A 14,645-nucleotide genomic window follows, 5' to 3' on the forward strand; every position below is an offset into this window, starting at 1 on the left:
GAACCCTTGCAGCCTGTAGATATAACTTCTTTTTTGCCCGTGTTATTTGTCAAACTGGCAGGTCTTTTCAATACACTATAGAAAGAAAAAGAATCATGTTACAAATAGGCTTTCTTATCTTCTTTAGTCTTCTCAGTAATGGCTAAACACCGAACAAACTTCTGAGCTAAAAAGACATTTTGCTAGTTTTTCAAAATGCCTAAAATAGATTTTTTAAATGAAATATATATTCATTCATTATGAAATATAACTATCTCAAAGGATAATGTATACCATACTTAACAGTTTTACTTTGTCCTTGCTTGGAGTAAACAGTGGAGACACATAAATTATACCAAAGACAGACATTTATAATTAAATATATCATAACAAAAGCATTTGAGATATAAAAGGGTTGGTAAGTTTGGCTCTAGCATCATTGATCAAAGTGACTTCAGAGATACCCAACTGTTCACAAATACACATAATCCTAAATGCTATTTATACAGAAATTGTATTAGACTGAAACACCATGAACATACATTTCAAGAGCTAAATTTCACTGAAAATAAGAACAAAAACAACAAAAACATTTGTTTCATTGCAACCAGCCAGCCTTATTCAGATAAGGGAAGCATTTATGGTTTCAAATGACATAATAAAAAAACAACTAAATAAAATACTAAAATTTGAGATAATATATGGAATCTTTGACTCTATTCAAATAAATTGAAGAAAAAATATTATTTTAATTACCTTTCTCAGTAAAAAATGAAATTAGGTCTCCAACAAGCAACATATTTAAATTGCAGGCATAACATTGATATTTCAGAATAGTGTGTTAAGCACTCCCAAAAGAAATGTTTAGTTTTGCTAACTGAATGAATGATGGGTTTTTTTTTGCTATTGAACCTGTTTAAAGATATACTTTCAGATCTTTCATGTAAAGAAGCTGTGATAGCTTGGCAGATGTATTTGATATTTGATGTGTGATTTGACTTGTTCAATATTGTTGTGAGATGAATCAATATAATGACATACAATAATGATGATGGTGAATCTCCTTGAAAGATTCCTCTCTCCTGACATTAGTTTCTCTCAAACCATCACAATTGACCTGGTCAATAACTGTGTCCATTGTGTCATTTCTCTTTGCACAAAAGCTTCATATGTTTCTACTGACTTGTTATTTGTAGGCACTTGTTTATCTAACCATGGCAAGGAGTCAAATGTCTTCTTGTAATCAAACCAAACTACATTAAAGTTGGTCTTCCTTTTCTTGACGTTTTTCAAAATGATGTCAGTTAGTTTATATTGTTTTACTTTGCTATTTGAGGAGTTTCATTTTGGTCAGGTGGAAAGAGTTTGTTTTCAACAATAGCATATCATTATTTCTTTGTTTTCTATATTTGTATATTTGTAACTTGTAAACAACTTTTCTTCCAATAGTCATAGTCCTACAGCTACTGGCTTGAACACCAGATGGGATAGGACACCAACACCTAGCACGTTCTCTGTTGATGCAGGTGACAATCGATCCAATAGTGATTTCTGTAAATTACATCTCACGTACTGTTTACAGGAAAGAGAGTTTTCTGGATTCGCTGATGAGCCTTAATTATTATTGTTGAAATCATAGGAGTAGCTGTCTTCTTCATCAGAGTACACAAAATCTACTACCACTTCTGGATAGTCCTTCATTGAGAGATTATTATTAATTTCCAATGCAATAAAATATTGCTAACTTTTGTTTGTATTGTGGGCATTTTTCATCAGATTGTCAAACAAGATCTAGTATAAAGGTTAAGAATCACTGCTATGAAGAAATACATTTCAAAAATATCCCTAAACCATTTTCTTTAACCTGGAACATACCACTATTAAGCATTAATGCAGTATGTGAAACATCACCCATAACCCTAATATTGAGTCTTGCCCCTCAAGTCAACTCTCATATATCACTGAATATACTGTGGTTCAGTCCTTTTACATTTAGCATTTGTATAATAAGCTAAGCATTTATAAATTCAACAAAGTATCCTCTACTTAAGTGTTTTAGTTTAACTACAGCATTCTAATTACTGTAAAAGTAAAAGACCTGTAAAAGTCATAAATTCAAAGATTGATACCAACTTAATTTTTCATTAATATTATAACAACAAACAGTCACTGCACAAGACTACCACTAAATGTGAACTACCTGTAGTGTCAAAGAAAGAGCTTTACATTCAAAACTTTCTAGGTTCTAGTTTTCTGGGGAAATATTGGACATGTGATCTTGGTGAATGATTCCTCCCAGAGAAAGGCTAGTGATCGAAACTTCTGTTGGTCATAAAGAATATAAATTATTAATAAAATGTGTATACGTCTAATGTTCTCTTAATTATTCCAGCTTTTTAATTAAGTAGATATTATAGACTCTGCTTTCTTTTGATATATGCTCATATAGAAATTGAAAATTTCCTTTTCCATTATGCTTAGGTTCAAGAGATATTTGAAAAAAGTATTTTTAATTTAAGCTTCAGGAATAGCACAGAAGATTAAACTCACATGTAATTAATCTTCACACAAATATTAAAATTAGACAGAAATTACATCTGTTTCATTTATATTATATCAGATTAATAATGCATGGGAAATGAGACTGCTAAAATTATGGATAATATGTTAAGTGTTTTAATTATTTAGGAAAAGAAATTATGTAGCTTTATAATTTAGAATCAAAGCAGACTGTAATTTTTATGTTTAAAAATAACAATCAGTTTCTTCAGTCCTAGGCTTACATTCAGGATGTTTTCACTTCATACACACAGTTGATTATAATTTTTACATTACACGACAAGAAAATATAACCATTAAAGAAGATCTATTGAAGGAAATCACAGACCCTACACATTTTAATTTAATGCTACAAATAAAAATTATTGCCTTTAAGCTATTGCTATGTATTACTATATTAAATTATTAAAGAACTCTGTAATAAAATTGTAGTCATTGATATACAGTAACTACTAATATAATTTATACCATTAAAAGAAAGAAGTAAATGTACTGGTTAAATGTTGCACATTTTGTGGAGGTTATGATTTGTGAGGATTGAGTATAGAATGAAGAAAATATTTATTAAACCATACATACTTACATACTTACATACATACCTACATATTTCCTATTTGTTATAATTTCAGAAAAGTTATTATTTTTATCACATATTATACCAATAGCAAAAGTACTTAGACTTATATACCGCTTTATAATGCTTTACAGCACTCTCTAAGTGGTTTTACAGAGTCAGCATATTGCCCCCAACAATCTGGGTCCTCATTTAACCCACCTCAATCATATCAAATCATAACTCTCTATTAAAGTAGAACATATGGAATATCAAAAACATTCCCTCTATGAATATTCACCATTTAGAGATCTAGCCATAAAGATAGATAGATAGATAGATAGATAGATAGATAGATAGATAGATAGATAGATAGATAGATAGATAGATAGATAGATAGATTTTCTTAAGTTTTCGTGGGTATTTATATGTATGGTATTCAGCTTTGTTCAGGTATTTTCCCACCTCATTGTAGTTTTGCTTTTAAAGTTGTAGCAATGTTTCTGCAGAATCTCATCTGCCATCATCAAGCTTCTGTATTGTGTTCATCAGACGAACACAATACAGAAGCCTGATGATGGCAGATGAGATTCCACCGAAACGTTGCTACAACTTTAAAAGCACAACTATAATGACGTGGGAAAATACTCGAACAAAGTTGAATACCATTCATATATATAACTTGCATGTCCCATCTTACGACATTTTAGTTTATTCTTTAATTGTGTTAAAGTATTTTACAAAGATTAATTGTATTTAAATATGTAAATACATGCTGACTTTTTATGCCTAAAAAATATTATTATATTAAGAATTATAGATTTAAAATGGAGGACAAAAAGACTGTTCACTCTATAAATCTATCCCTCTGACAAAGGGCCTGAAATTGCCTTTTCAGTAATGTGGATTTGCTTTGGTTGTAGCCTGTCTGATGCCATCTTTTGTTCTTTGTCTTATGATTGTATTATTGTTCTCTGTCCCCTTTTATCTGTGAATTGCTCAGTGTCTCTGGGAGTTCAGCAATGTAAAATAATGAATGAATGAATGAATGAATGAATGAATGAATGCTAAATCGAGACCTTTGAATATTGTACAAAGAAAAGAAATTTGCGATCAGAAGCATTTCAATTTTCTATCTACTGGTCAAACATAGGATTAACATGATAAAAATGTGGCTTGTCTTAGAATAAAAATAGAGTTATAAATATTCATATTTATGAAATGAAGAACTTTTATAGAGCAGGTTATTGTATACATACTGAATTATAATTTTGTTATAAGTTATATACTATATTCTATATAGTATATATTGAATTTGGAGTTTCAACCTTTCAAACATTTACTCTTATACCTACCAATGTCATAGGCCAGGAAATCAGCGGAAAAACACTTTGCACCATTACTTAATGATGTATCGTTATGAGTGTTTCCACCAAAAATTAACATCGCTCCATTCATCAAAACAGCCGAGTGGAGATATCTTGCAAAGCCACTCTCTTTTAAAATTGTCCTGTTGAGAAAAAAGGAGTATATAAGGTATCAAAAGGAGTCAAGGTGATCTGTGTGGAATAACTATAAAGTAAACAATATTTATTTAGACATAGTGCTAGCAATCACATCTGTTTAAATGCACAGAAAAACAAATTTCAATAACTATATTATGGATCGTCTTGAAACAGACCAGGAAATAATAAGCTGCAACCATTCTTTTCTTTAAATTTCTTGTTATCTTGGGGACTTTTGAAGTTAAAATATAAAATATAATAAATTTATATTAAAATATAAAATAAAATATAACAGCTGACTTTTTTTTGCAGATCCAATATTTTCTCTATAATTTTAAGGACTCTTTCAAGCAATTTTTACACATCTGAATCCATAAACATAACTTTGGATGGTGATATTTGATAACTTTTCTAACATCAACCCTGAGCGAACATAAAGAGGAGCTTAAGGCCCAAAAATCACAATTGCCAGTGAATCTTTTCTGCCTATGCTGTTTTCCAATGCAGTTGTAAAATAATGCCTATTCTAAAATCTGTTAAGGAATATTGTTCCTAATCCCATGACCTCCAGTTATAACAGTACAAAAAAGCCTTTTATAGCTTACTTTCTGATAGTAGTATCATGCTTACAAGATAATAGGTATAAGTAAAAACATAGTTATGAATACATGGATACATATAAGAAAATAAATAAATAAATAAATAAAAGAAACAATAGGACAGGGAGGGTAGGCACATTGGTACACTTATGCACGCCCCCTACAGGCCTCTTAGGAAAGGGGTGAGGTCAATTGTAGACAGTCTAAGGTTAAAGTTTTTGGGGTTTGGGAAGAAACCACAGAGTCAGGTAGAGTATTCCAGACATTGACCACTCTGTTGCTGAAATCGTATTTCCTGCAATCAAGTTTGGTGCAATTAACCTTGAGTTTGTATCTATTGTTTGCTCTTGTGTTGTTATGGTTGAAGCTGAAGTATTCATTGACAGGTAGGACATTGCAATGTATGATTTTAAATACTATACTTAGATCGGACTGAAGGCTGTGTAGTTCTAGATTTTCTAGGTCTAGAATTTCGAGTCTGGTGGCATAAGGTATTCTGCAATGAGTAGAGGAGTGGAGAACACTTGTGAAATATTTCTGGACTTTCTCAACTGTGTTAATATCAGATACGTAATGTGGGTTCCAGACTGATGAGCTGTATTCAAGTATTGGTCTAGCAAATGTTTTGTATGCTCTAGCTATTAGTGTAATATTACCAGAGAAAAAGCTACATAAGATTAGGTTAATAACTCTTAATGTTAAATTAATCTTAACTCTTAATGTTAAATTGATCGAAGATGATTCCCTGTTCACTGTTTTCTGTATCTACCCCATACACTCCTCTGTATCTACCCCATGTGAACTGATATTTCTCACAATTCTGTCCAAGAGATCAGGGAGAGTTAAGTTCCATACTGTAGAATGATTTTGTTACTATTAATACATATATCTGAAATATCTGGTCCTCTGGACAGTGTGATAACATTGAGAATATGAGAGTTGATGTTTAACAAAATTCAAAATATTTAGCAATATCAACTATTATGTCAGAAAAGAAAACAAGTTGAATCCTAGTTGTAGAATATCAATAGCACTTAAGACTTATATGCCACTTCTTAATGCTCTACAGCCCTCTCTAAGAGATATATAGAGTCAGCATATTGCTCCCCAACAATCTGGGACCTTATTTTACTGACCCCGGAAGGATGAAAGGCTGAGTCAATGCTACTGTTTTGTTTTATTGAGTAAAGGTAAATTTCACATTTCGGTATAAAACTTAAGCACTCATATAATATTCAATCAGTTAACAAAATGTATGAGAATATATATACATATACTATAAATACACACACACACAAACACGGACACATATCCATACATATATAAAAAAGAACATAATTTTACCATGTTCTAGTATTAACTTCATATTTGTAAAGATCATCAACTAATCCATATTTATTACTGGGCAATGCTTTGTAGCCTCCATGAACATATACAGACTTTGTTGTATCATCATAGACACTGGTATGGCCATATCCACCTTGTACTATTGCACCTTTTGCTTCTGGTACAAGCCAAGAATTTGATCCTAAGATATAAAAGAACAATAATTAATGAAACTGTAATATAAATTTATTCCTAATTTACTAATTCCTTTATTATAATCAATATTCGTAGAAAGCTAGAAATCCATTTTATATGTTATTGCTTATATTTCATTCCCAAAGTTAAGCCTAACTTGTTGAAAGTTGATATACAAAAGTATATACAATATCAAGTTATGCTGTGTGGGTGTTTTTCTATCTCTATGGCTTCTCTGATTATTCTGTTACCACGAACCTGAAGCCAAACAGCAGGATCGCAGCTCACCATATGCATATGTATATATATATTCACCCATACATATGTGTGTGTGTGTGTACATAACTCACTCTGCATTTTGAATATATAGTAGAAAGAGGAAACTTGAGAGTTCACAAGATTGATAATATATGGAACAAAACTGTGAGTGAATCTGGACAGATAAGGTGTCATTACAAAGAAATGCATGTCATGATATGTATGCATAAGTCACATTTCTTTGGTTATGGCCTAATCTCCTTTCCAAATCAGCCAGAATAGCTTTTGAAACAAGAAAAATTAGAAATTTTATCATGTCTTAAAATGTTCATTTAGTACAGGGATTTCAAACTCAAGGCCTGGTTGGTTGGATGTGGTTGGCTTGCGGAGCTGTTCCGGTCTACCCACGTCTCTTCAGCCTAGTCTACTCACGTCACTTTGGCCCAGTCTACCCAATGCAGAGGAAAGATCAGGCCAGTGAAGCTTCAGCCAGGTCTACCAATGCAGAGAGGAAAGATCAGGCCAATGAAGCTTCATTCCAGTTTACCCAATTACACCAGCGTAGCTTTGGCCCTGTCTACTCAATGCAAAGAGCAAACATGGCAGCAGTTTGGGGAGTGGCATCAAGCTGGCCATACCCACCTTGTCTCCCAGCCCTCAGTGGTCAACCTCAGCCCTGATGTTACCCTCAATGAAATTGAGTTTGACACCCCTGATTTACGAAGTTTACGTGCTCTTTATAATTAGAAAAAGAAACTAATATTAAAACTTTTCCAGATTCACTTCTATGTAAACAAGTTTAGGAATCTGTGTTAAGAAATATCAAACATACAATCCATCTTTATTATCACTGTTGTCCTCTATTTTTGTTTTGTGCAATAAACAATGATCATTGACATTTTGTGTCTTAATGACAAATTAATAAGCTAATTTATTTTTCAATCAGACTAAAGACTCAAGGCACTGCTCACTTTTTCAGCTAAATTAAATATACACTTCAAAAATGTGTTTACTGTTCTTCAAGTGTCAAGTACCTTTGGCTATCATGTTAAAGCAAATGAGCTTTCTTTCACCTTCTCTGACTATTGTGAAAACAATGGCATTCATGGGCCATCTATGAATCTCAGAAGTTCTCGGTAGGAGAACTATATGGTTATTTTTATTAACTTGCACCATAAAGTGTTTCTGGACAAATCCACAAGGAAATTTATTTTCCTTTGGTTTAGTAAGACTACATACATTGTTTAAGAGTCTCAGTGTGAGTCTTCGGAAAATACAGAGAATATTATTACTTTTCTTTAGCAGAAGAAACACGGTGTTTTAGTATCTTTAGAAAATTTTGAAAAACAATTTCAACTGTACCTACTTGTTTCAATTAGTAACTGTTATGGTGTATGCTCTAAACATCAAGAGCTTCTTTAGATTTTTAAAAAAGTATTGGCTTTAAACAAACACTGTCCTCATCATTTCCTAATGAAAGCAATATGGTTCTCATGGAAACTTTGCCAAAATGTCTCAAATAAAAAATAAATTAGAGAAATGTAAGGATGCTTAAGTTTAATTTATTTTTGCAATATACTCCACAACTCTTCTTCAGTTTCATCCTTGTAGGGTATCTAAATCAAAGTGGTAATTGTGTTATTGTGTATATTGCTTTGTCCTGTTGAGTTAAATCTGTTTAAAGTACATGGATCTTGCTTTACCTGAACAATTGGTGTTTGAAAATCAGGGTAATAAGAAGATTAAGGCCACTATTGAAGCCACGGGCTTTTACAAAACCAGAGGAAGGGATTTGGATGTTTACTATCCAAGTCATTGCCCAGTATAGGAATCCAAAGACAATCTATATAAATGACTGTCTAACTTTACTTGATGTTCCAATGAAGGCGAACTCATGACTCTAAGAGGTAGATTGTTCCACTGTTTAATAGCTCTTACAGACAGGAAATTACTCTTGATTTCAAATCTAAATCTCTCTCTGCAAAGCTCCCATTCATCATTTTTTATCTAACCATTTTCATGTCACTGCCTTCAAATATTGGGGACTGCTAACTCTCTCCTAGCTTAGTCTTCTTTAAACTAACCAACCCCAGTTCCTTTAACCATTATTCATAGGACTTTGTCTCCAAGTCTCTCACTATCTCTGTAGTCTTGTTTCTGGTCTTTCCAGAACCCTTTCTTGTAAAATAGTGACAAAAATTTGAAGAGTAGTCTGACTGGTATAGCATAACACAACTATCACCTTCCATGATCTCATAAATATATTTCTATCGATACAGCCAAAGATATCAATGATGTTTTTAAAATATGTAGCACCCTGTTGGCTGAGCTTCCAACTCAGTTATTTGTCTACGAGGAAATCTAAAATTCTTTCTGCCTTTCTAGGACTTTCCCAGATAATTATGCCAATCTCATTGGTCTGCAGCTGACTGAGTCCACTTTTCTCCTGTTTTCTTAAAGACCAAAAAAAATAGCTCTTCTTCAATTTTATGGCTCTTCCCTATACTCTAGGATTTCCCAAAGATTATGATAAATCACATCTGCCAGCTCCTTAACACCATGGAATATAATTTGTTGGTACAAATAGGATTATTTGTGTGCCCATGGATCAGGCCTGTTAAGTATCATGTCATTTTATTTAGTTTACTATTTTGATTACAACTTGCAATTCAGAGTGCTTTAGCCTTATATAGTTTAGGATCTATGTAACAAAAACAAAAGCCTAATAAGAATCTCTACGTATTGGTACAGGATGGCAGGAAGCCATATCTAAGTATATATACTCTTTGGTGTTTTCTACTTATGGAATATCTGATCACTGGAGGCAAGTCCCACCACTCATGGTCTTCTAGAAAGAAAATCTGGCTCTATAGGAAAATCTGTGTATAGTCGTCTATTGAGAGATACACAGTGCCATGAATGAATGTTGCATGGGGATACTTTTTTTTTATTCGTACAAGTATTCTTTACTCAATTCTTTATTCTAATTCTTTGTTCTATTTAACTTGGGAAAGTCTCAACTATCAAGTTCAATTAACGCAGCGCAGAACTCAAATAATTTTATGAAAGAAAACATAAAAAGTTATACTATTAAGATAAGTGGTAAAACTTCCAGTTCAAAACTGTAACACAATAAATAGTGGGATTTAAAAATAAGAGCATGATTCCTGTTTAAAGATTTTCGTTTTCTTAACAGGATCAAACTGTCATACCGAAACAATATCTATTACTATTTAGAGTTTTCCAATCTGCTTTCTATGTTGCTTCATTCCAAAACTCAGTTTGTACTGAGTCACCATCTGGAATTTTAAAGTTTAAAATCATCCAACTGCTGTAGGTCTAGAGATAAATCCTGTACAGGAATTCAGGAAAACAAAGCACAAAATGCATTAAACCTTAATGGAATAAAACTACAGAAATAAAATGAAACATAAAAATGATCAACCTCAAAAAATAAACTACGAAGTAGAGACAAGATTCTGTAAACTAAACCTTTGTAAAACAAATGAATGCTTACAAAAAGATCCAATGGCACTGGTAATAAAAGAACTCCTAGCCACAATTCTTATAAAACTCTACTTTCCTATATTCGTGTAATTAATATTTGATGCTGACAATCTATTATCATTGTAAAGAAATATACACAGTTGACGTTAATCCTGAATAATAATAACTGATAACTATGTAATTTTTTTGCCACTACTAATAGTTTAAAGCCATGAACTGAATTTTATTAAAATGTGCTTTGGAGTAGAATCTATTTTACAAATTGTTTACTAATACATATATTCTATAATATTTTAAAGGAAGTTAAAAAGCGAAATCCTAGATTTCAACTTTAGTCCCAGTAATAAACTATTCAGTAGACAATGACATTTTCATTTCTATTATTAAATGAAGCAGAAGCTAATTTAGCCAACTATGTATCTTCCATATAATGCTGCTTGGAATTCCTCCAAGGACACTACACTTTGCAATATAATTTTAGCAATGTTAACTATTAATGAACACTATAGTACCACAGTAACAAGTTACTTGTGGCATGATTTTCACAATGTTCTTATTTTCTCAGTATTTAGCAATGCAAGTTAGAACTATGCATGGTCTTCAGAAGAAGTATTTCACGTTGTATGTAAATGAAGACCTCTCTACTATTCATTAAAGCAGTCCAACTTTTCATAGGTTTCTGTATAAGTTTGAAAAAATCCTATTGTTTTAAGAGCTATATTAACTTTAATTAGTAGTTTTGATAAATATTTTTTCCAAGCTCACCCTAAAGCCTGAAAAAAAGCCAGATTGCATTAATGAACAACAGAGAGGTACTAAAATTAAGTATAGCACATTAAAAACTGTATATCTTCAGCCTTTGAGTTCAACTCTCCCTGGCATGGAAGAATTGATTGGTCCAATATTTGTTCTTGACTTTTTCAAGTACAGAATTCCAGTGGGAATGTTAGACTTGTACTCCCAAAAATATGTATCTAATATTAGCATTATTGAAAATTGTACACCTCACTAGTATTAACAATAGACATTGTGCATCATATTTTCACTTAATAATACAATTTATCATTTAACAAACACAGCAAAATTTATCTCAGAAATATTACTAACGGCTTATACTACACTTGAAAATCACTGCAAATAATGCTATGAGTTTTAGTATTCATAGTTGGATGGGCTATAAGACCTATAAAAAGAAAATAAAAAGAAGCTGTGTTTGCCACATCTGTGTATTACATTAAAAGTGCAGCAAGAAGTTATTGTAGTTTTTTTTTCTTTTAACAACTAAGAAATCAGTTGTTATTTCCACAGTATTAAGGCTTCCTTTACCATCTACAGTATAAGCAATCATTTCCCCAATTTACCACAAATGGGCATGACTAGAAACATTTTTTTTTCAGTTCCATAAATTGGAGAAAGGGGAATTATCTTAAATCTACAGCTGAGAAGGAATAATCTCTTTGCACAGACAAGCATCTCAGTGCAAATATCACAATTTTATTTATTTTCTCACATACGCAAACCATGAAGATGGAGATTCATGGCTGCAGTCTATGTCTTTAACCTAATATGCAGTTTGTCTTTAAAAGCATGATAAATACATATCGCAGATGTTATTCTTGATGGACAAAGTGAATTTTCATATTCAGAGATAATACCCAGGTGAATAACAGATGCTGGAAGAACAACACTAGAACCATTAGAACCACTAGAAACATACCATTATCATGGTATGTTTATGAACACTCCAAAGACATTTAATTTAGCCACTGGGGGAAGCAAGAGACTCAATTATATGAAACTCTGGTCTGTTTTATCAGGAATCTTCTGATGTTGCTTTTTTCCAATAATTTACTTTGTTAGATCTTATTTATTTATTTATTTAATTTTGACTCAGCTTAATTACAAACTGCAGAATGCATTTATTGTTGTTCCTTATTCTTATTTCTGAAATTAGGACACTACAGCATTTGGCAATGACTGGGAATAGAAAAGAAAATACAGCTAATGAATAGACGATTACTAGTATTTAGTCCATTTCATTGTTATAAAAATATAGTAATGGAAGTTTAAATTATAGTTATCGATACTGGCTTCTGTCATGTTCCTGCTTACTTAAAAATGAATCACGTATATCTCATTGGGATGAAAACTGCAGCTATCAATTAGATTTGAAAGAGTCCTATGCACAACTTTAAAAAATGATAAATAGCACAGAACTTTATAAAGAAATACAATTCTTTGTGTATGTATTATATAATACAGAAGAATGCACTTCAGTATTGTTACAACTAAAAAATGTTGTCTAGAAAAAATACCCAGTAAATTACTGATTTTTTTTTTAAGCTCAGAAGTGAGCAAAATTGGAACAGTAGTGCATCCTGCTGGATTGTTGTGAAACTGCAGAGTTCAAAATTGTATGTTATTAATTATTCATAAAAGCACAATTTATATCTTCAAAAATCACTTTAAATGATATTAAAATAAAGGATGAAAACTGAATAATTTATTTGAAAGTTAAGGAGATGGGATCAAGTATGCTAATATCAGTCGTATTAAGCATATCTTTCCAAAAATAGATTGAATGCAGGATTTTCCATGACTTGCATAGTATTTACTTTTAAGGCTGAGAGGGTTTAATTCTGAGAGGGTTTTTTTTTCCAAAATTCTCTTCTTAAAGTGCCTGCTTATATATTATTCACAGAGGTTAATTCTAAGCTACTTTGTGAAAAGCTACTTCATTTTACATCAAAAATATCCTTTTCATGTAATTTCTAAAATTAACATTTCAATCTATATCACAATTAGTTATGTGTAATTGTTTAAAAATGTATAAAATATGCAACTTTGTGCTATAATCTAGAAGTGAATAGAAGTTAAACTCATCTATACATTAGTATTTATTTATTAAAATTATATGCTGATTACCCTCATTACTGTATTTCCCATACTAGAATATCCAAACTGAATTATGTCCGTCTGTGATAGATTAAAAAAATATCAGGTGGTAAGTATAAGTATAGTTTATCTCTTATTCTCCCTTGTCTCAGTTCACATCCTGAAGTTTTAATAAAGCAATTCAAAAAATGAAAAGGTAACTTACTGATGTAATACTCTTGAATGCTGCTTGAATAGCCATATATTACAGAGTAACCAAAAATCACAAGCATGATAACATCCCTACTGTCAAGTTCCACTATGTGTGCTGAGTGACCTTCGACTGCATATTGCTGGCCATGAACAAGCACTGCCGGAATTCGAAGGCTCCAGGTCTGACTTGGTATGTTGAAAATCCATAATTCATCAGTGACATTACCAGTATTTGTTTCAATTTTGCCTCCATACATGTAAATGTCATCCTATTTTAAAGAAGGGGAAATGATCGTTAGTTAAACTTCAAATAAAAATAAAAAACGCACAATTATAAATGTTGAGCTGTAGTTATTTCCACATTGGAAATAACATGGGCATATAATATTAGTTTATACTACATTCTTATACTACAGGATCTTATTTCTTTGAATTGGGGAGGGGGAACCTTCCTTTTTTCACCAAGAATTTACTATACTAAAGACAAGGTATATTGACCAATGAGCAGTGACAAATTTAACTGCTTTTTAAAAACTTTTTCCAAATTTATGGCATATAACCATAAATTACAAATGAACCTTGATGCAGTTACCATTGTAAATACTTTCTAGCAATTGGTATGTCTGAATTTTAGAGTAGATTATTGGTTCTGCAAATATTGTAATATTACCGCAGCTGCATAATACCACATCTCAATATTCTACTTTTTTCCTAGCCATTTTTCCCCGCCTTACCTCTCTGAGTTTCAACTATTGTTCAGTTCCAGAAAAGCACGTGCTCACCAAACCGGTTGTTACACCGGTTGAATTGCACCCCTGCTCAATGCATATTACAATCATTGCAAAATATTTTAGTAAATTAAAAATAAGTTTGGTACCACCATAAATGGATGTTCTCTACAAGGCACTCTAAAATGTTCCCATTACTCTTTTAAAGTCATGTCCTGACATCTACTTCTGTTCAATCTCTATAATGCCAACAGTAGTAACATATAAAGGAAGAGGTAGCGGTTGCTTACCAACTACTCCTTCAGTTGAATTGCAAAGTTACAAAGTGGTGAAAAATAACTTCAGGCTA

The 14,645-nt window shown here is 31.9% G+C and overlaps 1 protein-coding gene across 4 annotated transcripts in view; it reads right to left on the bottom strand.

Moving 5' to 3' along the window:
• Window positions 1–14,645, bottom strand: part of ATRNL1 (attractin like 1) — a 497,977-nt gene that overhangs the window by 419,216 nt on the left and 64,116 nt on the right. For all 4 annotated transcript variants that reach the window (XM_026704834.2, XM_087932664.1, XM_087932666.1 and 1 more), the window contains exons 8-10: window positions 13,582–13,837; window positions 6,540–6,723; window positions 4,447–4,601 (exon numbers count right to left, since the gene is read on the bottom strand). In XM_026704834.2, the coding sequence (XP_026560619.2) occupies window positions 4,447–4,601; window positions 6,540–6,723; window positions 13,582–13,837 (595 nt within the window). The remainder of the gene's footprint in view (window positions 1–4,446; window positions 4,602–6,539; window positions 6,724–13,581; window positions 13,838–14,645) is intronic.

The sequence above is a fragment of the Pseudonaja textilis genome, chromosome 4 (genome assembly GCF_049901715.1).
Source record: "Pseudonaja textilis isolate UNSWEBS1 chromosome 4, rPseTex1.2, whole genome shotgun sequence".
Taxonomy (NCBI): domain Eukaryota; kingdom Metazoa; phylum Chordata; class Lepidosauria; order Squamata; family Elapidae; genus Pseudonaja; species Pseudonaja textilis.